At 37.9% G+C, this 27,635-nt stretch overlaps 1 protein-coding gene across 3 annotated transcripts in view; it reads left to right on the top strand.

Moving 5' to 3' along the window:
- Nucleotides 1–27,635, top strand: part of PTPRR (protein tyrosine phosphatase receptor type R) — a 292,671-nt gene that overhangs the window by 157,968 nt on the left and 107,068 nt on the right. For all 3 annotated transcript variants that reach the window (XM_004457451.4, XM_071218951.1, XM_004457452.4), the window contains 3 exons: nt 2,559–2,672; nt 7,876–8,031; nt 14,430–14,540. In XM_004457451.4, coding sequence (XP_004457508.2) covers nt 2,559–2,672; nt 7,876–8,031; nt 14,430–14,540 — 381 coding nt within the window. The remainder of the gene's footprint in view (nt 1–2,558; nt 2,673–7,875; nt 8,032–14,429; nt 14,541–27,635) is intronic.

Genomic DNA, 27,635 nt, shown 5'->3' with positions numbered 1-27,635 from the left:
TGTTTTGTGGAAATGTAGTGGTAGCATTCATGGCCTAAAATAAGGCTGTATTGCTAATATCACAATTTACTTTATATTTTAGGAATTTTTTAGGCTTTTTTATTTTTATTTTCAAAGCAAACCTGAACATTAAGAGTATTTGCCCAAACAATTGAACAGGAATTATTTCACTCAGACCAAATCATCAGCACCATTGGCTTCATTACTAGAGTTTGAAGATGATTATTATGATTATTGCACCTATTCTTTTGCCTTATACTGGCAGCTGGTCACTATACAAAGAAACTGTCAAGTCTGATACTATGGAACTTATGAACATCTTCATCTCTGTGGCTGTGTAAACACAAGTTTTAAATGTCCTGCAGCCTGGATTACTGAAATGCACCTGGCCACTGTCTTAGTTTCCTAGGTCTGCCATAATAAAATACCACAAACTTAGTGGCTTCAAACAACAGAAATTTATTATCTCATGATTCTGGAGGCTAAACGTCCAAAATCAAGGTGTCAGCAGGGCCATGCTCCCTCTGACACCTGCAGGGGCAAATCTTTCTTGGCCTCTCTCTTCCTGGCTCCTGGTGGTTTGCCACAAAATTTGACCTTCCTTGGCTGGCAGCTACAGCACTTCAGTCTGTGTCTGTCATCGCGTGGCTTTCTCTTCTCCTGTTACTGTCTGTCTCTGTGTTCAATTTTCCTCTTGTTACAAAGACACTAGTTGTATTAGTCAGCCAAAAGGGTGCTGATGCAAGTACCAGAAATCTGTTGGCTTCTATAAAGTGTATTTATCTGGGGTAAAAGCTTGCAGTTACAAGGCCCTAAAGAGTTCAACTCAAGGTTACTTCCTTACCAAACTCCATTGCCACATGTTGAAGCAAGGTGGCCGGCGACATCTGCCAGGGTTCAGCCTTCCTCCTCCCTCTTAAGGCTCCGTGGATCCAGCTTCTTCCGATCTCCACCGTAGGCTGGCATAGGGCTTGTCTCTCTTCCTGGGGCTTGTTTCTCTCTGGGCTCAGCTGTTCTGGCCTCTTCACAAGGTCAGCTGTAAACTATCAGGCAAATGGCTCGTATTCTTCCCAGGGCCTCTGCCATGTCTATGGAGCTGTCTCTCTTCCTCCATGAATTTTCTCTGTGTATCTACTACTGTGTTCTTGAGGGAGCATCTGTTTGTATAGTCCACCAAGGGGGTGGGGACTTAACCCTGCATGCCCTAATAGCATGGTCAAATGAAAGCCCTAATCATGATTTAATCAGGTAAATGTAAAGCCTTTGAATTTAACACAACTAAAGGATATCATGCCCAGAGGAACAGACCAATTTACAAACATAGTATCTTTTTGAAACTGTAAATAATATCAAACTGCCACACCCGTCAATTGGATTAGGACTCACCCTTCTCCAGCTTGGTTTCATCCTAACCACATCCTCAAAGACCCTGGTTCCAAATGGGGTAACACTCTTGGGACCAGGGGTTGGAACTTGGAACTTGTCTTTCTGGGGGACAAAAGCCAACTCATAACAGCTGCAGATTCCATTATGTCTTCTGGACCTTCTGAATTAAAGCAGCACAAACCAACATACATTTCAATAAAATTCTTTATGAATTTATAATCATTTGTGTTATTTATGATAACTAGAAAAATTACCAAAAAAATACAATGTACCATATATATAAATGTTTATAAATGTCATATAAAATTTTCTTAGAACTTGATCTTATTTAAATTGTAATGAAGGACTTTACACGCGGGGTACCAGGAACCACCAGGCAGCCGCCACCTTTCCCTGGGCCGGCAAAGTCAAGGGTGAGCGTGATTCTATCATGCCAGCCTCCACTGCTGGGAATCATTTTGGTACCCAGGGCCTGGAGGCCAATTTCATGTTCCTTGAAAAGTTTGTCCATTATGCTAAGCTTGAATGTGTTGGTATCTGTTGACATTGATAAATTTGGCTCCTCGTTGAGTTACCAATATTTTCTCTTTTTTTTTTATCATTTCTTCCTCGACCATTGCCTTACTGTGCTCTGAGTGTCCGTAGTTTGAAACATTATGGTCTTCCTAGTGATGTTGTTACCTGCAGTAATTTATGTCAATAAGATGTGAGGAATTCCCAAATAGAAATTTGATTACCTGGAAAGAATAATCGTCTCAATGGAACCTGCATAACTAAAACCAAAATTTATTTCATTCCTAGACATTATTATGTCCAATAGTTAGAGCTGGAATATAATAATTAGAATGTTGTTATAATTGTGTTAGAATTATTAGTTCCCTTAATATTTATTGCTATACTATCTCTTTCTTATCATGGATTATATTAAATCTAACCTAACCTTACACTCTCTTCTAAAATTTACTGTTTCTTTCTACCTAATTTCTGTTTAATTTTACAATGTTACAATAAAGATCTTTTCAACGGCTTAAAAAAATTGTAATAAAGTACCATGAGTATGAGGATTATCATAGTCACAGAAATTGTTGTGGCCAGACTTCACTTAGGAACTGAATATCCTAAACAAAAGGGTTACTATAATTTGAATTTCTTCTCTTCTTTATTTTTTCCAGACACTGCAGATGGATGTACACAAACTGAACATAACCTTGCTTCAGATATTCCGCCAAGGAGTGGCCACAGCTTTGGGACTCTTACCCCAGCAAGTTCACATCAACCGCCTCATTGTAAGATGCCTAAATTCCACATTCCCGGAGTACAAGCTTTGTTTAATTATTATTGAAGGGATCATGTTCTATATTCTTCTTTTTTTTTAATTTAATTTAATTTAATTTTTTTCCTTTTTTTAAAATTAAAGTTAACAGATCACAAGTAATGTTATATTAAAAAACATAAAAATAAAAACATAAGAGGTTCCCATATAACCGACTCCCCAACCCCCACATCATTTTCGTAAATTGTGTTTTATTGAAGATATATACATCACAAAAAAGTTACACTAAAAAATATAAGAGGTTCCTTTATACTCCCTCCACCCCACTCCTCCTACACCAACAACCTCCCTCATCACTGCGACACACTTATCGCACTCGGTGAATACATTTTGGGGCACTGCTGCACTATGCAAATAATAGGTTGCCCTGTAGTTCGCACTCTCCCCCAGTACACTCAGTGGGTTATGGCAGGATATATAAAGTCCAGCATCCGACCCAGCAATATCATTAATGACAACTCAAAATCCCAAGAATGCTCCCATATCACATCTCTTCTACCCTCTCCCTGCCCTCAGCAACTACTGTGGCCACTTTCTCTACCTCGATGCTAAAATTTCTTCTATTACTCGTCACAATAGTTTTATAGTAGAATATCAGTAAGTCGACTCTAGTCCATATTTTATTCCTCCACTCTGTGGACCCTGGGATGGTGATGTCCTCTCCACCTCTACATCAAGAGGGGGCTTAGATTCCACATGGATGATGGATGCAATTCATCTGCTTACAGTTGTAGGCACTCTTGATTCCCTGGTGTGGTGCTTGACCATCTTCACCTTCCTATTAGCTGACCTGGGTAAGACCAACAAACTAGAGAATAAGAGTCTCCACTCTGCTGAGGCTCAGGGTCCAGCTGGCACATGGGCAGTCCAGAGATTCAAGTCCCCTGAGTATGGACCATCCATAGTGCCAACCACACCACAGAATCAGTAAACGTGACAGAAGAGGCATGTGTAGAAAAGTTACATCTGAGTCCAGCTCCGTCACACTCAAGGAGCACAAATTCCAAAGTAGGGCCCTCTGACATGGCACAGAGCTCCAAATCCATCTGCCATGACTATATACCCTGCAGATCTCCTAGCCTTCAGAAGAACCAGTACCTAGGGTTGTATCTACTTTGACTTTTCCTGGGGTCCTGCTGAGGTGTGCATAAGTGTGACCCCTATGATGACCTCCCAAATCTTTTTGGAAGACTTAGCCATATCAACTCATTTGTCTTTGTCATTTCCCCCTCTTATTCAAAGTCAAATAGCAGTTTTTAACACTTGATCTGACATGTAGGCTGATATATTCTGCTGGTCTGAGTTGACCCTTTTATTTGAGGTCTCTTTCTAGTTGCTTCTCCAGTTAGTGATTGGTAGTAATCCCTTGGCACCAAGGAGGCTCATCCCCAGGAGTAATGTCCCATGCTGGGGGGAAGGTAATGCATTTACATACTGAGTTTGGCTTAGAGAGTGGCCACATTTGAGCAACATGGAGGTTCTCAGGAGGTAACTCTTAAGCACTCTACAGCTCTAGACCTAGTTCATATTTCAGGCACACAGGTTCCTAAGCATAGTCATCAGTAGCAAGGGGTCATTATTGGACCATCCTTCCTTGTCAATCTTTGCTGTTGCACTTGGGGGATTATTGTTGTTCTGTATGACTCTGTAGTTTTATAATTCTACAGTTTTACAGCCCATGGCCCAAATCTAGCATATCACCTGGATTCAATTAGTTTTATTGTAACTTACCATTCCCATTCATTTATGTATAGTCTGTGACTGTGTTCAGGCTGCAGTGGCAGAGTTGAGTACTTTCAAAAGTCTAGCTATCCCAAAAAGGCTAAAATATTTGCTATCTGGCCCTTTGCAGAGGAAGTTTGCCATCCCCTCTTGTAGTTCAAGGCTGGTAAATATGATTAAAGGAGCCCAAAGTACTTGTCTCACCAACCTAGCTCTCCTGAAATATTCTCCCTAGACTGATACCTTCTGTATCAGTTCAGGCACTATTTTCAGTCAGTAGCTACTAAAACTTCTTTAAGTATATCAGTAGAATAAAAGATACAGAATGCAGAAGGCAGAGGATCTTGAATAAAGAATACAGAAGATCCAGTCCTTGAGGACAGCAACCCAAATAGAATGCCAGAATAGAGTCCTGAAAGCCCAGGGAAAATTTGAATGGTATCTGAGATAGGAGGGAGGCAAACACACAAGATCTTTTATATAAGCTTGAGAAGTGTGTCCTTTCTTGTCCTCATGTCTTCAGTGCCTGGCTACCTTGATGGCCCTCCGGTGCATGTTCCCATCTGCACTTGAGGGGTAGTGCAGCAGACAAAGGGACACACACACAAAAAAGGCAAACTCAAATCAGACCATTTTCTTTTCATAAAAAGCTAGCTGCTAATGTTCATGTGAAAGGGACTTCATAATCATTTTACAATTTTCAAATTGTTCTTAGTTTCCACTGCAATGGGAGCCTATCCAAGGACTATGTGTTCTCCCTGCTTCCGCTTGGGCTCTGCTTTCTACTGCATCCAACATCTGCATTCCCAGCTTTGGAGAAGAATTTGCTTTTTTGTTGTGGTTTGGGGCTTTTGTTTCTTTTCATTTTTCTGTATGTGTGTGGTAGGGGGGAGGGATGAGTTGTTTCATTTCCCATAAAAATTTTTATTCTGTGAGTCAACTATTTTCTGGGACTAAATAAGTTTTCATTTAAAAAAAAAACAGTTTTGACTCAGAATCATAGAAGAGGAAATACAGCATTCCCTAATATCCTAAAAGAGTCAAAGAGGCTATTTATATCCAGGCCATACTTTTGAAATGAAAAGATTTAGATATTATAGCTATCTTAGACCTAGATCCAGATTTATGTATATACACTTAGATATCTTTGATATGTGGATATAGATTTAATGAGTATGAATAGCTTTTGTCAGGGATGAGAGAGGGATTTGCCATACCCAGAGAGGGATATGCATATCTTCAGAGAATGCTCCTAGAGTTATATGTACTTCTGTTTCTAAAAGTAAGTATTATGATAAGTAAGACTATGATGATATGTGAGGCAACAGAGCAGTAATTAAGAGCATGCACTTTGGAGACAGATAGACAGTACTGGACTCTCTTTCCACCTTGGCCACGTCCCTGCTGTGTGTTCTAAGGCAAATACATTTCTGCATTTATGAAATGGAGGTAACAATAATACCTATCCCCTGGGGATATTATGGCCATTAACTGAGATAGCTGATTTAAGATACATAGCAGGGGGAAGTGGATGTGTCTCAAGTGATAAGACCTCTGCCTACCATATGGGAGGACCCAGGTTTGATGCCTGGAGCATCCTGGTGAAAAAGAAGAAGTGATAGCATGCCTGCGCAGCGAACAAGTGCCCACATGCCAAGCCGAGTGCCCACATGCCAAGCCGAGTGCCCACATGCCGAGCTGAGTGCCTATGTGGCAAGCTGAGTGCCCGTGTGGTGAGCAAAGTGCCCATGCGAGTGCCTGTGTGGTGAACCAGTGCCTGTGCAGCAAGCCAGTGCCCACACAGTGAGCCGAGTACCCACATGAGGGCCCACATGGTGAACTAGTGCCTGCGCGGCAAGCCAGTGCCCACACAGTGAGCCGAGTGCCCACATGAGGGCCCATATGGTGAACTAGTGCCTGCGCAGCAAGCCGGTGCCCACACAGTGAGCCGAGTGCCCACATGAGGGCCCACATGGTGAACTAGTGCCTGCCTGGCAAGCCGAGTGCCCAGGTGAGGGCCCACGTGGTGAGCCAGTGCATGCATGGTGAGCCAGTGTGCACGCGGTGAGCTGAGTGCCTGCGCGAGTTCTCGCATGGTGAACCAGTGCCTGTGTGGCGAGCCAAGTGCCCACACAGCAAGCAGAGTGCCTGTGCAGTGAGCCAGGGCCCACACAAGTGAGTCAGGCAGTAAGATGATGGTGCAACAAAAGAGACGAAGAGGAGAGTCAAGGTGAGGCACAGCAGAGACGAGGAACTGAAGTGGCGCAATTGACAGGGAACCTCTCTCCACATCAGAGATCCCCAGGATCAAATCCCAGTGAATCCTAGAGGAGAAAGACAAGAAAAGAAGACAAAAAGAGAAATAGATACAGAAGATCACACAGCTAATGGACAGAGACAGCAAAAAAGAGCAGGGTGGGGGACGGGGGGGTGGGGAATTAATCCAACAAGGATTATTGTTCAGAAAAAAAAAGATACATAGCAGGGTGTCAAGGACAAATTGAGTTCTTGATTCCTACTCTTATTACTATCAGGTCATAAATTATTTAAATTATTATAAACATGTTGCACATCAGTAGTATTCATCACTGTGTTTACTGCAAAAAAGAAAATGTTCTGGGTTGCTAGTAATTCACTGATATTCCATTTTATATGTGGTTGAGTCTAATATAGTTGCATTAAAAGAAAATTTTCTAGCATGTGAGAACTCCATGTGTTAAAAAAGAAAAGACTAACAGTAATTTCCTTCTATAAGTATATTTTATAAGAAAATATCGTGATAATATCATTTGTCTGGGTTTTTGTTTTTGTTTTTGTTTTTTTGATGGCACATCAATCACTTATGGAAAGAAATCCTCTGTCTCCTTTTCAGCTAATGAGGTAAAACTACACAACATGTGCATTTCTCCCTAAGGATAGATTTTTAAAGTGTGACATATTTGAACTAAAGAACGTAGAATCATAAATTAGGGTAGAGACCTCAAAGTTAAACTACCACCAGCTTTCTTCACTGGTCCAGCCTTCACATTAACACAAGTCTTAAGAAAACTGTATAGCTTGTTAGCATCTAATAATTGCACTTTTTCATCAGGGTTTATTTTATTCATTTTAATTTTAAATGCATCTTTAAATGGAATGTTCAAGGAATGTCTGAATAATTGAATATTTCAAAAATTACATCATAATTGAATGGAAAATAAATCAGCATGAAATGAAATATAAAATTATAAATCTTGGGGTGCCACCTAATTGAAAGAAGAACATTTGGTGATATTGGGCTTTGAACTGGTAATATTAACTAATAAAGGTCATTTCCAAGATTCATCTTGGTATTCTAGAACCCTGACTTACTTTAATGCTTCTAGAAGAAATAGAAAAATATTGTCCAGAATTCGTTTTGAATGCTCTTATACAAATAATCTGCCTTTTACTAGGGAAAGAAGAACAGCGTTGAACTATTTGTGTCTCCTGTAAACCGAAAATCAGGAATTTCTGACGCACTGCCATCTGAGGAAGTTCTACGTTCACTTAATATCAATGTTTTACATCAAAGTTTATCTCAGTTTGGAATTACCGAAGTCTCCCCTGAGGTATGTTGTTGAAACAGAATATTCCATTTCAAAATTTGCACAGTTAGCAAGACATGGTAATCAAACCCAAGGAGGCTTTGAGATGGAAGTTTTTGTTGTATGTTATTTGATAATAAAAATCTCCATAAATGTCAAAAATTCTCCATTCTTCACATTGTATATGTTTATCCCTTAAGGAAATTCATTCTCACATAAAAGTATCACTATTTGATACTTTTTCTCAAAATTTTTATAGACTTGTCATCTCTTACCCAGTAAATTGTCTAGGAGAAAGACCATTTGGATATATTGATTGATTGACACTGATGCATTCAAAAAAAAAAAATAGACACACTCAAATCTTTCTTCCTAAACAGTTCACCCCTTCCCCATGCCTTCATTCTCAAAATGGTCACCAGATAGCCACCTCAATCCACAACCTTAGAATTAATTTCAAATGTGATTTTTTTCCTCCCCCAGAGTAATCGAACATAAGAATTAAAAGATATTTTCCTTTGTGTTCTTCTAATTTGGCCCCTTTTGTATTTTCTCTATCACCACCATCATCTTATTCCTGAATGAATGCATTCCCCTTTTTACTCCTCCTACTCCATCCTACTCAAACTGCTGGAATGATCACTCTAAATGTCCATAATCTTAAAAGTCCATAATTTCATATAATCATGAAATTAGACCTTGAAGAAGCATATGTGAACATTTTCCAGTTACAGAAACTGAGGCTCATAGAAACTAAGTGACTTCATCAAAGTATCAAAACAGGTGAGGGATAAAGTAACAGTCAAAATCCAGGTCTCTTGATTCCTAGTCTATTTCCCCTTGCAGTAAATCACACAGCCTCTCATGTCAGCAAGTATCACAGGTATAGTGCATAAAGCTTTGCTACAAGAGCTGGCTTTGAATCCCAATGCCAGCGCCTAAAAGGTGTGTGACCTGGAGCAGGTCATTTAATCTCTGTGAGATTGAGTCTGGCTTTGCATAGCATCAACCACTGTGAGCCTCAGTTTCTTCATATCTAAAATGGGAATAGCCCTTGTCTCAGAGCCTGGAAATATGGTTTAAATATTTTAAATTTCTGAGGAAATTCTCACATACAGTATGCACCAAACAAATATAATCTCAATGCAGGATGGATTGCAGATTGAGAGTATATTTCATCTAATAGTAAGAATGACCCCAGCTGGTCTTTCTGCCTTTAGTTTGCTGCTCACCCTCCCCTCCAACCCCAGTGTGTTTCCTCTATTGCCACCAGAGTCATCATTCTAAAAACAAACTTGGCTATGCCCCCCTAATTTCCTGATTCTTCTTTGGCTTCCTAAGTGATACAGAATGGCATATGGATTCTTAATATAGTATATAGTCTTTTGTGCTCTGGACTTTGTAATTGTTGAACACTTAGTTTATGCTTCAGCAATTCCAAATTTAGTACACACCACAGCATCCCAATATTCTCTCTTCCTTCAATGACTTCGCACATGTTGACACTTCTAGACACCTTTGCTTTTTCAAGACCTACTATATCACATGTACCATGCCAGACTTTGTTTTGTGTTCTCATTGAGCTTCATACAAAACCCCTTATTCCATGTTTAATTTCATCTCTAGACTCTAATTTCCTGGAGAACATGCATCATGTCTCCTTATGTCTTCAAATGTCTTAATTCAGTACCTGGCCTACCATGAGCACACAATGGAAAAATGAATCAACAAATTGCCAAGAACTGTGCTAGGTGGTACCCAAAGATAAAAAAATAAATGAATAAAACAAATTACTAAAAAATTAAATAAACTATGAGTCTTTCTTTCAAGGAGTTATGCTTTAAGAGGGTAAATAAAACACAAACAGATTATGAGAATAGAATACAGGGCTCTGATAAAGTTACCACACTGCGTCATGGAACCTTAAAGAATAAGAGGGGCCACCTCATGCTTCCTCAAGGCCAGGGGAGAGGGCCAGCATGAGTTGAAATACCGTTCCTCAGCCCTACTTGCATCTGAATCTGAAGAAGTTCATTTTTGTTAACAAAATCAAACCCCAATCCAACAGTCTAGGCCCTTTACAGACTGACATGCACACATCCTGCCAAGGACAATCTCTCTTTAAAAGAGCCACTGGGTTAATGCATTCTGTTTTCCTTCTGTTTTTATTCATAATGTAAGGGTGCCTTCCTGTTGTTTTATTCTGAGTTTAAATGCCATTCTGAAGGCTTTAGGAATATGGCAACTTACTGAGTCATCCCGACACCCAGATGAAGAGAAGCTCATCATATAAAAAGGACTAGTCAAAATGCAGTATTTAGGGCTCCTCCACCACCCTCCAGCCCCAGAAAGGTGAGGATCTCAGCTTGACCTCCTGTCATAGAGCTATTAGTCCACAGTAAGACCATAATGTCTGTACTTGGATAACAAATGTACTTGAATAACAAATAACTTGAATAACAAATGTACATTTGATGGTCAAAATGTAATATTTTCTCATATAATTGTAGGAATCTAGGAAATATTACATTATAGGAGAGTAGGAAGTGTTGAATTGGTTAGAAGGAGTGCCTAATAAAGGTCAGCGAGATAGTTTAAGCCTTTTGTTCTGGCACTCTCAGAAAAGGCTAGCGTTAACCCTCCATCTGAAGCTCTGAAAGCAGAAACAAGAGAAAGCTGAGAGAAAGCTGCCTTCAGTGTACAAGTGCCTCAGGTGAGAAGCTGCTTCTAAGGTTAGTGTTTGATACAGAGACAGTGTGAAAGAACACAGTTCGAAATTTTTGTTTAAAGCTAGTTAATGGTACTCTTTGAACGTCCCTATTTCTTTATACATTTTGTGGTTAATGCTTTATGATAGTTTATGCCTCAACCCATTCTTTCACATTTTAATCTAAAAATTATAGCTCTGCTATGATAATACATTCATTAACAGAAAAAAATGAGTATTGGTATTTTGGCTTTTCATCCTGTTCATGGATTATTGAACATCATGAATGATGTCTCAAAAGTATCTATTCCTAAATCCACATCATTTACTTTCATGGAAAAAAGTATTTTGTTGTTGTTGCTGTTGCTGTTTATTTATTTGTTTGATTTTTTAATCAGACATGGTTATTGGGAAACAAAGAAAAATACCAAATAGAGAATTACTTTTGTCCATTCATCTGCTTTCATGTCTAATCAAAGTTTCTTGAAAGTAAAGACATTATTTCTTATATCTTTTATGTAGCTCCTGGAATATTGTAGAATGCAAATATTATTTTATTGTAAGAGGCACATAAAGATAAAACAAAACTGCCTCTTGCTTAATAAGCAAGGGAGATAAAAGTTATATTCACTATTTCAGTTTCTGTTTAGGATTTTTATAAAATTGAATAAACATCTGTATAAATAATAAATAAGTTATAAATTAACAGAAAAATTGAGAGAGGTTCTTTTTCTTGTTAAACTGCAAATTACTCCAGTTTCACAGATCTTATATTTCGAAAGAAGTAAGTTACCTTCTTTAAGTAGCAGGCCAATTATTGTGCTGACTGATACATTCATGGACTATTTACTGAAAGGAATGACCATAACGCGTAGCTATAAACCACAGACCAGGAATTTGGTAACTGTTCTTTCAAACTAGGAGCACTAGCCTGTAGTCGAGCTCTAGAAGGATGGACTTGCCAAGAATGAGGAGAAATTCAGTCAATATTGACACGTGTGAGACCATTTGGACCAAATTGTTCACTTTGTACATGAAACACTGTAAGTTTGACATCAATCCAACAAACCACACACTGTACGACACATCTCATTTATCTGCCTAAGTTAATCAAATTAACCATATAACTTATAACATTTCCATTTCATTCTTTTTCTGGGTACTTCAGTCTCTGTATCATCTTCTTTTCTAAAGCCAAGCATTTGGGAACAGAATTGGTAAAAACATTAAAAAAAAAAAGGAGAATTTTGGTCCATCAGCAGAATATTATAGAGAAGCCATTGCTACCTATGCAGCAAACTGCCCAAATTTTAAAATAATAAAGTAAAGTGAACCCCATCAGATTCTTTCACTGCAGTAAGTTAAAAGGGCAAAGTAATATAGGTATAAAATAAGATGTAAAAATGATACAATAGCCTTGGCTTGACCCAGCCGGGAGCCTCTGGATTACTGAACCCTCAGACATCTGGTTAGCCCTCTGCAAAGCTTAGATTGAAATACTGTGTGGATTATAATCATTTGATTTGTGGGATTTTAACTTTATTTCCTCCCACTTATTACCCTGGCCTTATCAAGCTTTTTAGATCTTTGTACAAATATAGTTCAGCAGGAGAAGAGTGAGTCAGAGGAAATCTATTTACCAAGAAAGTACAGTGACTAAGTTCTAAGAGTTCAAAACACGTGTCTTCCTAACAAGGGCTGTGGGGGAGAGTTTAACTCTGCCATCATCTCTGCTGCAGGTAAAAAAGAAAACAAAACAAGTCTGTCTTAAGAAGAAAAGAACACGTTGATATTCCAGGAGGTGTAGAATTATAGCAGGAAAGAAAGGGAAAAAAAAGAATGAGCCAAACCAGTTAAGGAACACAAAATCTCTTTCCACCCACCTAATCACCCCTTTTTATCCAAATTTCACATGAGCTAAAGCACACATCCTCATTCTTAGATCTGACAAGTTTATGCTGCCTACTTGCTTAACAAGTTTGCTTTTATAGCAAGCAATGGATGCTGCTGACTTGCCTGCAAAAAATTCATTTCCAAACTTAAACCTGAGTTCTACAAGAGATTTTTTGTATTAGTTTCCAGCTATGTATATGGAGATGTGGGAATAATTATGATCTAACTACCAACATGGTAAAAGAAAAGTTAGGACTCAAACCCAAGATTTCCTTTCCAGCAGGATACTTTGTTCCTTAACATTCTAAAAGCAAGCATTTTCTGATTCTCCTTCAGGTACCAGTTACATGTTTTTGAAATGCATATATCTAAATGGTTTCTTACATCTATGAATTTATCTATGTCTTGAAAGTAGGCAAGGTGGTATCGTGAGAACATCGATATTGTACAAGTGAAGGAAATAAACCTCAACTACTACAAGCAGCTGAGGTTCCCCTCCAAATAGCTTTTGTAATGACAATTGAAATCAAAGATCTGACCCGTTCTGCCTTGCTCATGTCCCCACTAGGATTCACTTGAATTCTAAGATAAAAGTTTTCATAAAGTGTTTTTCAAGATAAACATTTATTTTTATCTAATTTATAAATATTTAAATTATTTTCTTTTTCTAAGTCCTGAAAAGTTATTGGCAATGACCTCAAAGTTTGAACTACAAGACAGATTTTACTTAAGGTTCTCTCATCGTTGGAGACAATTTCTCAGAACAGATAAGTGTTCTCACTGAAGAGGAAGAAAGGTAGCCTTTACCAAAATGGCAATTTCGATGGGAGAAAGTATTTGATTTGATTTAGTCTCTTGATTTCCCTAATTATGAACTATTTAGTTTTAAGTTAAAGTTTCTTTAGCTATCAGTCTACAAATTTCACTGAATTATGAAACTTAATTTCATTGTAACACTTGATTTTAGTGTATGTGTTTTTTAAAGAATGAGTGAAATTAAGCGAAGAGACTCACTCATACTTTATTCATGCTTCACCTCTACCCTTCACTCCCCAAAGTAGAGAAAGGAAGGAAGGAAGGAAGGGAGGGAGGGAGGGAGGAAGGAAGGGAGGAAGGGAGGAAGGAAGGGAAAGAAAGAAAACCTTTTTTTACCTTTTATTACCAAATGATTCTGGAATTTTTGGTCTTTCCAGTTTTTCTAAATAAAATATCCGGACAATGTATAAGGTTAGGTTATAAGGTTATGTATAAGGTTAGGTTCACTAATCAGATTTTGACAAAGTAGATTATATTTAAGGAAAAAAAATGTGATAAAAGGAAAAGAAAAGAAAATGACCAGCCAGAGTTGCTGTGTTTATTACTACATTATGAGATTTTGTCTGCACCTGTTTCACTTTTGTTTGAAAGTAAAGTGCAGCATTACAGCAGGTGAGCCCGGGTGTTGGTGTTCTGGGAGGGGACATAAAATAGTGAGGAGAGCTTCAGAAACAATTTCCTCAGCACGAAAAGAACACCACTCTCTTACCTGTGAACCAGGTAGTTTCCAAGAGAAACTGAAAGGGACATTTACAGAGCCAAGGACCCAAGTGTGCCGTGTCAGAGTATGTGCTCCTGTACAGAAGATAAAATAATCGCTTGATACACATGAAGATTGCAGTCTGTTGTCTTAGATCAGTCTGAGAAGCAGCTCTGGCAGCGGGGAATGTAGGTGTGTTCCACTACAGTGAATGGAAGAGAGCTAAAAATATGTTCAGTGTCTGATAAGAGCGCTAGTCTACTTAAGCTCTCATTTAACATCAGACTTTCTGTTTTGCTTTTAAAGAAAAATGTTTTACAAGGGCAGCATGAAGCGGACAAAATCTGGAGCAAAGAAGGATTTTATGCTGTTGTCATTTTTCTCAGCATCTTTGTTATTATAGTAACGTGTTTGATGGTAAGTTTGCTTCTTTCTGTATTTTATCCTTTGTTGAGCCCATTGCTTAATGTTATTGGATTCATTGCCATTCAAATGAATGCTGAAAAGACTGGGGACAGAAGCAAGACTATGCATTCCTTTATATTGGGGGTATTTCACATCCGACAGCAGAGTGATTGCTGAAAGAAAGACTTTGGAATTATGGATGCGGAACTGCATAATAAGGCTGTAATTGCACTGAGGCTTCTAGTAATTTGATCAACCCTGATAATGAAGCTTTACAAAGTGATTTACTGAGGTCACCGAAGCCCTCAATGTCAATGAAGTCTCATAAGAATTTGGGGGCTTACTTTATTTCTTCTTTCATATCATCTTTATGAAAGTCCAGGGCAAAAAAAGGAAATATGTCTTAAGGATAAGTGCAGTCCTTAAGGAGTGATGGATTTCCTTGTTTTTTAGGGGGTCTTGGAAGCATTCTAAGAAATGCCAGGATGAGGGAAAAAAGCGATTATAGGCTCAACAGTCAACTAATTGTTTAGGTGAATGAATAATATGAAATGTATGTGCTGCAATAACTCTCTAAGCTACAAACTCATGACCTTTAAAATGTTTTGAATTAAAAGAATAGAACCCAAAATACATCTAAATGCTAAACTAGGCAGTGATATATGTTATTGAATAAGTTAACTGTTATTGTTCAAGTAAAATAACTTTTTTTCTATCCTTTTAAAAATGTTGTGATGGAATTTATAATATTTGAATTGATGAATGGGTTTTAATATCTTTTTTCCTGTAGGCTTTATTCTTTTTAATATGGCACATTTTTTAAATGTTCACTTCTTAGTCTTAAATGCCTCCCAAAGCTATCATGCATCTAATTGTATCCACAATCAACAACATTTCTAAGTGTCTTATTAGGTTCATTAATTTGTACTCCTGCTTCTGTAAAGGCGTTTAGGGTACAAAGATTAGGACTTCTGAGAGATGATAGGTCTAAACTCGAAGGATTTCAAACCATTAAAGGCATGAATTGGGTGGAGAGGAGCGTGTTTCTTAGAGCCCAAAATATAGAAAGTAGCAAAAGCACCTTAAAGTTACTACCTTAATGATAATAGCTATGAATTCAGAGGCATGGGACAGACATTAAGAAAGCAGACTTTTTAAAAAATGTGGCATAACAAACCAAAGACTAATTTAAGAATTAGGTAAGAAAATGAATTTCTGTGTCTTAAATGGTGGAAATTAAGAAAAAAGAATTTTAAGGAGAGGAGATTGTGGGTTTACGTGGAGATTATGGCAAAGACCTCTGAGCAGTTTCTAGTCTTTTACTGGGTGCAGTCTTTGTTATGTTTAATTGCCCTTTAAAATATGTGATTCCTTTTTTCCTTAATACAGAAAATCTCCAGTACTGTCCTCTCTTGTCAGTAACAATTAGGGTATTTTTCTACCTCACAGATGAAAAGATGGTAGGAGGAAAAATAATAGAAAGGGGTAGAGGGTGAAAGAAATAGGGATTTTTCTCCCCAAGGGTTAAAGGATTAGATTCAAAAGCAAAGACAAAGATAAAAGGAATGAAGTGGGAGAGCAGATTTAAGTATGAGAGACACAGGATACAGCTTTAAACATATATGTTGGAGATCCTGTATTTGTAACTCAAAGAATGCCTATGTATCCTGTGTATCCAATAGCATCTAGATAAATCCCTAAATGACCTGTAATAGCCACACCTTCAGCCCGCTGGGGCCAAAGGACAAACCTTCCTTTACCAATATTTGCAAAACTCCATTGTAAAAGTGAGAATGCTAGATAAGTCCGCTGTAAAGGCATTACAACAATTAAGGTAAGGAATATTTGAAAAGTATAGGTGATTGCCCTACAGTGGACTGTTAGGTAAATCCATCCCTTCATTCACTCAACAAATTCATGTGGAGCATCCCTTGTGGGCCTGTTGATGATGCTGTGGGTAAAGAAAAGAACAAATCAGGTAAGTTCCCTGTGCTCCTGAAGCCTATACTAAAAGGAACACATAGACAAAAATTAAGTTAATATATTTTTTTAAAAATCCAATAGCAGTAAGTGTCATGAAGAAGGAAATATAATACTGAGCAACTGAAGCACAGCAATCCGAGACATTCGATTTGAATGATACCAATGAGCAGACACATGAAAATGTGGGGCAGGGGATACTGGCCGAACCCCAGTCCAGTTTCAAGAAGATGGGCAGAGGCTTAGTGTTTTAGGCAGAGCAGAGCCTTGGTATGCTCTGATTTGTATGCGTAAACAATCACGTTCTCTGCTTTGGGTGATTGGTTGGGGCAGAGGGTGGGAGGAAAGGTGGGAGCAGGAGGTCTGTTCTGAATGCTAATGCAACAGCCAGATGAGAAAGATGCTGTGGCTCAGAACAGGGGTGACGGTGGTATGGGGAGAACGGAATGAGTGGGTGAAGGTGGAAGTGGCAGAATTTGCTGTGTACTGATTCGAGGAGAGGGAAAGAAAAGTAGTGAGGATGACTTGTAGACTGGTTACTTGGGTGATGGTGCTGCCATTTCCTGGGAGATGAAGGATGGGAAAGAAAAGTGATTGCACAGAAGAGTGGTGAGAGGAAAGCAATACTTTTGATCTGTCTTCAAATAGTTTTTGAGTAAATGAAAGAAAGACGAAGAATGATAGGTTTCAAATACTATCTTAAATTTCAATATGAAAGGGTCACTTAAAAACGTAGCAAGGAAACCTGGCACTACATAGAAAGGAATTGATAGTGAAGGGAAAGTAAATACTACCTAATAGACAGGATTGAAATAAAACTAAGTTTATCTGATGTTAACTTACAAGTCAACAAATAGTTCACCTTTCGGAACACAACAAATGTGATTCCCTAAAATAAGTTTGTCTTTGTAAATGCTCAAATGTTTTTGATAATGATCTTGATTTAAAATAAGGTTTTTTTTTACTTGGACTGCTAAGTAATAGTTACACTATCATTTTTGTGATCCTCAAACATATTTCAATTCTGTTTCCCATAATTTTATTGAGTCTATGGCAAAGGAGAAGATATAACTCAGAATTTTCCTTCAGGCATTAATTATATTTAGGAAAGTTCAAATACTGTTATTTGCAACCAACCTTCCTACACACCATAGAAATGAAAAGCATATCCTTTTATTATGAAATTATATAGGTAAATTGCTATAATAGAGGATAGCATCAGACTTGGCAACATTTTTAAAAATTTGGCATATTGTTTACTTTCCTTAAAATACAATTTTTTCATGTTGCCAGGCATAAAATTAGACAGGCATGACATTTTCAAATGTGTGACTTATTTAGCACCTCTCAAAAGTGAAAGTGGAGTGGGTGGAGCGACAAATAGACAAATACAATTTTCCAAGAAAATATGTGTGGGCAATTTCCAATCCATTCAGTCTGCTTTAGGAGGAGGAATTTTATTCTTAAGAAGAATTAGTTCTTAAACTTGAATAAATAAATTTTAAAAACACTATATCATCTAAGTTAGATCTCCAAGTATACTTAGAAGTTTATTAATAAGTGCAAAGGTGTTTATGAGATGGAAGTAGAGATGTCTAGAAGCCAGATCGTTATAATGAAAAGCAGTTTTAGAAAATGCATAAAAACCACTGTTTGGGTCAGTAAAAGCCCTGGCATGTTAGACCCATAGAAAGAAGAAGCCATATGTGATACAGTTTCTGTAGTCATAGGCTAGGTAGGTGAAATAGGAAAAACTGCATCATGTTAAGACTACTTGTTGTAGCCTGAGAATCACATAATAAATACATGTCTGATTTGTAATCCATAATCCCTAGGGATTGAAGGAACTAGGACTAGATTCCTAGCTGGAATTATTGATTCCAGAAGCATTTTCCAAGTAGGTACATGCCTCAAACTAATTTTCTTTTTCAATTCTGTATTAATAAAATCCATTTAGCTAAGAATACAATCCTTTTAATAATAATAATAATTAATATCATCCAATTATTTCCCTTTACTGTGATGCCAGGTACTAAATACTTAATTTTAGTTTCTTACTTTTCCTAATGAGAAAACAAAAATTCAGAGAAGGTAAGTGACTTGACCAAGAACATATAATGTGGGTATATGGGTGTGTTGAGGATGGAGTGGAGGGCAGGATATTTGGAATTCAAACCCAAAATCCTCTTGATTAATAGTGTGGGCTTTTTGCCATGATTCCATGGATAAAGAAGTCAAGCTGTGGTTCTTCTAGTCATATCATTCTATGTTGTGAACATCAATCTCTGATAGCCAAGGGGTCCAACAACAGATGAGAATTCCTCTCTCATCTGGAAATATTACACCAAGACAGAATTGATAAAAGAGTGCCACATCATATCTGCCGAACACATGTGTATATTTGCACTTAGTGTCTTGTACTGGATGCCATTTTCCATGTCTGTCTCTTCAGGAAGCCTATGAATCCCTTGAGAACAGTGTAATGTGCTATCTACCTTTGTACCACAGTGTCTTGTTTCCAGATTGTAGGAGAGACTGATTCACGTGTATTCATTTTTTTTTAATGATCAAATAAATTCTTTCAGAACTAACTGTAAAATACTGCATAGAACAAATGCTACAAACTGTTGATTGGAGGCATAATTTTAAAACCTGAACACATTTTGATCTAAACAGAATGTTTCAAGTGTTAGTTATGAAATTTTTAATGAAAATTATTAGCTGCTAAACAGCTATTAATATATAAGGGTTTTTTTTAGCTTCTTCCCATTTTCTGTGTTTCTCTGGTTAACTTTTTCCTGCTACTATTTCTTTCTCTTGCTATAGTTTGACTCTTACAGTTCCCTTCATTCAATATTCCTCTCTCTTTTTTTCTTTCAATTGGTCAAATGACTTTCTTGCATCCCAAGATTCAATAGATAATAAACTCTGAAGGATAAAGACAAAATATTGGCTAGCCTTTGTTTAGAATGAGTTTTCAGGATGAGTTGTAAGACGAAGTGCATTCACATAGAGAAATATGCATATGCTCCACTCCAGACCTAGTTCTACACAGAGAAATCCCTCTGACTCACTTTCCAGAGGCTTTGGGAAAAGGTTGGGAAGAAGCATGTGGGATATTGGGAGAAAGAGTAGAATGAGCACCAGCCCAGAAAGCAGGAAACTTAGATCTCAGGCTGTATTCCTAACCTTGCATAAGTCATTCAACCACTCTGGGCTTAAATGTGAAATGAGAAAATATACCAAGTGATTTTTAAGAACAGCATCACTACTGGCATTTTGGGGTGGGTAATTCGTTGTTGTGAAGGGGTCTGCCCTGCGCATAGTAGAGTGTTTAACAGCTTCCCTGGCCTCTGCCCACTAGATGCCAATAGCAGACTTAACCTCCAGTTGTGATAACTAAAAATGTCTCCAGACATTTCCAGATGTCCACTGAAGGGTAAAATCCCAGCTGGTTGGGAAGCAGTGCCTTATAACTTAATTCCCTGACAATTGCCCTATTGCCAAGTAACAACACCTTCAGTTTCCTCTGAATTTTTTCAGACAGCCCAATCTCTCTCGAGTATTTCTTATATTTGTAAACATTTATTCTCTTGAACTGAAAAAGGCTTGCATCAGCACACATTGTACAGTCTTGCAAATTACACAGAAACTGAAAAACAGATCCTTGTCCGTAAGTGCAATGAATCTTCAATGTCCAGTGATCCACTGCAAACAATGAAGAATTTTTAAACCATTTAAAAGTTTCCAGCACTCATCAAATGCATTTCCTTAGGTGATTAAAAATATGACCCACAAGGGAATGCAAATAAGTGGCATTTAGTTACTGGTGGACACATACCAAAAAACTGAAGTGTATGTATTTTCCTGCTTAGAATGATTCCTATTCCCCTTTGAATCTAAGTGATTTAAGAGGCATTAAGAACACAATTTACTTGACAGTTAATGTTTATGCCACCTACATTAATAAGGAAAGGACCTTATACAAGAGTTCTGTGTTTTATGGAAACTGTTTCAGTGTTTAAGATTTAAGGAATGAGTAATCTTTTATTTGTGGGCTCTTCTTGGTCATCCCCCATCCTCCAAAAAAGACAGTATATGATTTTGACTTGGTTATTCCACTCTTGCATTCTTTTTCACTAAAATTCTAAGGTGGGTCACAGTTGCTGGCTGCAAAAAGAAATACAGGTTGCAACTCCTTATAATCATTTTGAAGGATAATTTGCTGTACAATAGAGCTTTAAATCTGATACAGGAATTCAGAAATATAAAACAAAAAATAACTGTAAAAGTTAGGACAGCATTCCCTCAGAAAAAGCTGCCAACTCTGTATCATTCTGGTATGGATTCCTGCAGTCATTTGAGGCAAAATGCATCTTTCTTACCTTTTGCTGGATCACTGGCCTTTCTTCAAAAGCCATAATGCCATGACCACACGTCCCAGGAGTTTCTATAATGTTAACAGAAGCTCCAAATACCAAGCTAATCAAAGATGGGAGAGGACAGGGTAATCATGAAGGCTAAGGGTCAAATGGTGGTTCTGTTACCGAGAACTTGCCCTTTTCAAAATGTGAAAGTCATAGTGCTTCTTGCTTGTTCTCAGCTTAAACTTGTCAACTGAGTTAATTTGTTTCTTCAGCACATTCTGTTCTGTTGAAATGGGGGAAAGTGTGGCTAAGACAGTGTGTGTGGAGGCCAGATCATTGGTCTTAGAATGTTCAGCATTTACAGCGTTTTCCCTCGTGCTACAGCAGGGTGGGTGATGACGCAGCTGGGGCTGGGACTGGGGATCCTGGAGCCATCAGATCTTTGTGTCAATTTTAAAGAGCTCTCCAAAGAGCTTCTCGGCTCCCATGTGCATTATTCTATCTGGTAGTTCAGTAATTTCCAAAACTTTCCCAACAACTCTTGAGTATTTTTAAGCATTATACATTCTCCAAGTTCTGCTTTTCCCTAATGAAAGATGTATAAATCACTGTGCACATACTACACAGAGATAGATTGAAAAGTTGACCTCTGACCAAAGAGGAAGTAATTAGTTAACTGATTGCAAAATATGTGACAAAGGTTCCTCACCAAGAATATAAGTTCATGAACACAGAGAAGAACTTCAGACTAGAGCCTGAATCATGAAAATGACATGGTAAGAACAGTTGAAAAGGTCAACATTTCCTTGTCTTTCTCATTTTATTTCATTTCTCATTCTCATTTTTCTCCAAAACCCAAGTGTAGACAGGCAAACAAGTACACTGACATACATACTATTTTTAGATGTGACAAGCTTAGAACATATAATACATATATTATCTTCTACTAAATATATTTTTGTAAAGGTACAGAAATATTTGTTTCTTTTATCATTCAAGAAAGTAACTTGCTGAAATCTAAAGCTTCTTAAAAAATAAAAAAAAAACTTAAAGAAAGAAAATTACTTGCTATTAAAAAAAAAACACCTTAAAATCTTTTGCCTCATCTTTTAGCAGTTATGTGTTTAACAATAGAATAAATGTAACATATATGTGTCATTCGATTGGTATTGTTCCAGTGTGGGTTTTGTTTTTGCAGAGTGGTGGCAAAGAACTTTGTGAGGGTTATGGAAACTGAAAAGAAGCAGTAAATTATAAATCTCCTCAGCCCTTAAAACCATGCCCAGGAGATGGGCTTTCATTTTCAGTATTTCCTTCCCTAGATTTTAAAGAAATCATAATATGCTTATTCAGATATGATTATAATAAGATTAAGAATAAGTCTTGTCACTTAATATTAGACATCTTTTTATTTCATTATATGGTAATATATGCCCTTGGAAATATTTAGAACCCATGTTTTTCAAAATTTAAGATTTAGCTCTACCCTACTAGGGTCAATGAATACCAGTCATATGGAAGTTTCCAGGTTTTGAGGAAGTGAACTGACATTAAAGACGATAAGAATTCTCTGATTTTCTGGCAGTTCAATTTCTAATATGTTTTTTTGGTTTTAACTCACAAGTCTTTTTCCTAAAGGAGAACTTCTTTCAATCCACAAAAGGCATGCTTTTAGATTTGGGAAACTCAGGGTGAGAATCACATCTGCTGCAGATGAGATTTCAAAGTCATGTTAAGAATGTGAAATGGGACTTCTGGGAAGACGGTGGATTAGAAAGACACAGAACTCTCTCCTCTCCCAGAAAAATACCTAGAGGACAGGCAGAAATGACCTGGAAAAAAAAAAGTTCTAGGGTTAGGACACCAGGCAAAGGCTGGACACTGCCCAGAAGAGAGAGGGACATAGGAAAACAACCTCAACATTTAAACCCTGAGTAGAAACTGCAGCTACAACTGCTGATGCCCCTCCCCCACGCCACAAGCAGAGAGTTTTGAACTCTCCAGCCCAGGCTGGCAACTACAGACAGGGGTCACAGGGATCCATTACCCCAAGAAATGGGAGAGAGAGAGGGACACAGCCTAAGACTGATTCAGCTTCTGGTCAACAAATTTGGCCTGCTGTGTTCCACAAGCCCTTCTGAAAACGGGAAAGCACTGGATTCCCCTAGGTTCTTGGCTATGTTGCATAAATGAATTTAAGTTTAATTAGGCCAATAAAAAGAATTTATTGGGAAATAGGGGAAAGAACAGAGCTTGCTGAAAAATGGGAAAGATGGAAATACACACCACGATTTGGTATAAGCTCCTCTAGGCAGAGATACCAAGCTCTGCCTTGTGTAGTTACCTTTTAAACTGTTAATTATTCTTCCTCATAGCTAATGCTAAGGGGATGGGCCCCAACTGTCACTGGTTACCCCACCAATAGTGGGAACCAATGGTGAGGCCTGTTTGGAATATCCAGGGCCAAGGCGAGGTCCCAGAAATAGAAACTGGGACCTCAAGTTTAAAGTCAAGGCCTCAGGAAGGTTGTGCAGCCATGTTGTCTGTCAGCCATGTTGTCTGTTGACCATGTTGTCTGTTGGCCATGTTGCCTGTTGGCCATGTTGTGACTCATCTTCTCCTCCATTTCCCTGTACTAACCAGCCTCACTTCCAGGCCAGGAGGAGCTGCACCATTGTTTTTCTTGGGAGGCAGCAAAGTACTAAAGAGATCTGACTGGTCAAACACCTGCCCTACTGACTAGGACTGGTTCTTGAGGACATAGAGGGGAATGGGATTATTTCCTACCTGGGAAAAGAGAGGGGGCTGCCAGCAAAAGGTAAAGAACTGTCTCTGAGAAAGTTTGATTTGTAAGGCTCTTAGCCTCCAGAAAGGATCCTCCATTACATTGCTCCAGTCTGAGTTGCAACAAACACACTCCAACCAAGGTTTGAACTGAGAGATCTGCCAAAGTGTGCCATCTGCTGGCTGACCAAGGAAATGAATGTGAGGAAATTAAAAGTAAATAAGTAAGAAAGGCTTTTGCCTTGGAAGTGGATCTGCAACCCATTACTGGGTCCATGGCCCATTTCAGCAACTAACAGGGGCAATCCTAAAAACTTAGAACAGGTTGAACCAAGAATCAAAGAACAGCAGTAGTGCAGTCTTCTGCCACTAAAGCCCTACAAAAGAGAGAAATTGAGCATCAGAGTATACTTATCATCATAATCAGTTGCCTGGACATCAGCAAAAAATTACAAGCTATAGTGAGAAAATGAAAGAAATGGCCCAAGCAAAGGAATATATCAAAGCCTCAGATGAGACACAAGATTTGAGACAACTGATCAATGAGAGTCATACAAATTTCCAAAATCAAATTAATGAGTTGAAAGACAATATGGCTAAATTGATAAAGGACATCAAGATGACACTGAACGAGCACAAGGAATTTGAAAACCTGAATAGAAAAATAAAAGTGCTCATGTGAGTGCAGACATCACAGGTTAGATCAAAAACATATTAGAGGCATACAACAGCAGACTCAAAATTATATAAGAAAGAATAAGTGATACAGAAGACAGAACAGCTGAAATTGCAGAAAGCAAAGAACAGAGAGAGAAAAGAATGGTAAAAATAGACCCGGACCTCAGGGAGTTGAATAATAACATGAAGCACAACAACATATGTGTCATGGGAGTTCCAGAAGGGGAAAGGGAAAGAAAGAGTGTTTGAGGAAATAATAGCTGAAAATTTCCCAACTTTCCCAACTTTCATGAAAGAAATGAAATTATATGTCCAAGAAGCACAGCATACCCCAATCAGAATAAATCCAAATAGACTACTACAAGGCACATACTACTCAGAATGTCAAACATCAAAGATAAAGAAAAAATTCTGAGAGTAGCAAAGGAGAAGCCAGCCATCACATACAAGGTATGCCCAGTAGTAAGGATTTCTCATCAGAAACCATGGAGGTGAGAAGACAGATACAACTGGGACACAGAAAGAAAAAATTGCCAACTGAGAATTTTTTATCTGGCAAAATTGTCCTTCAGATATGAAGGTGAGCTTAAAATATTTACAAATAAACAGAAACTAAGAGAGATCATAAAAAAGAATGCACCTTTTCTTTTTTTTTGTCTTTATTTTTTTAATGTTACATTAAAAAATTATGAGGTTCCCATACACCCCCACCCCCCTCACCCCACTCCTCCCCCCATAACAACAACCTCCTCCATCATCATGAGATATCCATTGCATTTGGTGACTACATCTCTGAGCACTGCTGAACCTCAGGGTCAATGGTCCACACTATAGCCCACACTCTCCCACAGTCCACCCAGTGGGCCATGGGAGGACATACAGTGTCCAGAAACTGTCCCTGCAGCACCACCCAGGACAACTCCAACCCCCAAAAATGCCCCCACATCACATCTCTTCTTCCCACTCCCTACCCCCAGCAGCCACCATGGCCACTTTCTCCACACCAATGCCACATTTTCTTCGATTACTAATCACAATAGTTCGTGAATAGAATATCAGTAAGTCCACTCTAGTCCATACTCTATTTCTCCATCCTGTGGACCCTAGAATGGCAGTGTCCACTCCACATCTATATCAAGAGGGGGCTTAGATTCCACAAGAATCCACCTTTTCAAGACATATTAAAGGGATCCTTATAACTCAAAAGAAAAACACAGGAGATAGAGGCTTGGAGGAGAGGGTAGAAGGCAAGAATAGCAGAAAGGATAACCAAAAGAGTTAAAAGACAGGTGAAAATAAGATGTGGCACATGAAAACCAAAGAATAAAATGGTGGAAGTAAACAATGAAGTTACAATAATATCATTGAATTTGAATGGATTAAACTCCCCTATCAAAATATCTAGGCTGACAGAATGGATTAAAAGAGATTGAATCAGTCATCAAAAATCTCCCAGGAAAGAAAAGTTCAGGACCAAATGGTTTCACAGGTGAATTCTAACAAGCATTTTCAGAAGAATTAACAGCAATCCTGTTTAGACATTTCCAAAAAGTTGAAAAGCAGGGAAAATTACCCAACACATTTTGCAAAACTAACATCACCCTAATACTAAAACCAGATAAAGATATTACAAGAAAAGAAAATTTCAGACCACACCTCTAATGAACATAGATGTGAAAATTCTCAACAAAATTTTGCAAATAAAATCTAACAGTATATCAAATGAATTACACACCACAACCAAGTGGGATTTGTTCCTGGTATGCAAAGGTGATTCAACATAAGAATATCAATTAACATAATATACCACTTTAACAAAATGAAGGAAAAAAGCACATGATCATCTCAATCGATGCTGAAAAGGCATGTAACAAAATCCAGCATCCTTTCTTGATAAAAACATTTTGAAAGATAGGAATAGAAGGAAAATTCCTCTATACGATAAAAGGCATATATGAAAAACCTTCAGTCAACATAGTACTCAATGGAGAAACTTTGAAAGCTTTCCCTCTAAGATCAGGAACAAGACATGGATGCCTACTGTCATCACTGTTATTCAATATTGTGCTAGATGTTCTAGCTAGAGCAATTAGACAAGAAAATACATAAATAAAAAGCATCTAAATAGGAAAAGAGCAAGTAAAACTCTCACTATTTGCAGATGATGTGATCCTATATTTAGAAAATTCTTAAATGCCTGTGACAAAGCTACTTGAGGTAATAAACAAGTTCAGCAAAGTGACAGGATACAAGATCAACATACAAAAATCAGTAATATTTCTGTACACTAGTATTAACCAATCTGAGAAGAAAATCAAGAAAAAAATTCCATTTGCAATAGCAACAAAAAGATGCAAATACCTAGGAATCAATTTAACCAAAGTAGTACAGGATGTATATTCAGAAAACTACAAAAGAGTGCTAAAAGATATCAAAGAAGACCTAAACAAATGGAAAGACATTCCATGTTCATGGAGCATTAGAAAGCTAAATAGCTTGAAGATGTCAATACTACCCAAAATGGTTTATAGGTTAAATGCAATACCAATCAAAATCCCAACATCCTACTTTACAGAAATAGAAAAGGCAATTACCAAATTTATTTGAAAGGAAAAGTGCACCTGAAAAGCCAAAAGCATTCTGAAAAAAAGCAATGTGGTAGGACTTTCACTGCCTGACCTTGAAACACACTACAAAACTACAGTGGTCAAAACACTATGATATTGGCATAAAGAAAGACACATTGATCAGTGCAATAGAATTGAGAGTCCAGAAATAAATCCTCACCTCTATGGCCAACTGGTTTGTTTGTTTGCTTGCTTGCTTGCTTGCTTGCCTGCCAACTGGTTTTTGACAAACCTACCAGATCCATGTTACTGGGACAAAACAGTCTCTTCAACACATGGTGCTGGGAGAACTGTATATCCATAACCAAAAGAATGAAAGAGAACCCCTATCTCACTCCCTATACAAGAATCAACTCAAAATGCATCAAAGGCCTAAATATAAAAGCCAGGACCATAAAACTTCTAGAAAAAAAATAAAGGGAAGCCTCTTCAATATCCTGTGATAGATAGTGATTTCTTGATCTTACACTCAAAGCACCCACAACAAAAGAAAAAAATAGATAAATGGGACCTCCTCAAATTTCAACACTTGGACTTTGTCAAAGGGTGAAAAGGCAGCCAACCCAATGGGAGAAAATATTTGAAAATCACATATCCGGTAAGAGTTTGATATCCATAGTACATAAAGAGATGCTACAACTCATCAATAAAAAGACAAATGACCCAATTAA

Source organism: Dasypus novemcinctus, chromosome 12 (assembly GCF_030445035.2).
Source record: "Dasypus novemcinctus isolate mDasNov1 chromosome 12, mDasNov1.1.hap2, whole genome shotgun sequence".
Classification (NCBI taxonomy): Eukaryota; Metazoa; Chordata; class Mammalia; order Cingulata; family Dasypodidae; genus Dasypus; species Dasypus novemcinctus.
Note: the sequence above shows the minus strand (reverse complement) of the source record. Positions and strands in the feature narration are given on the sequence as shown.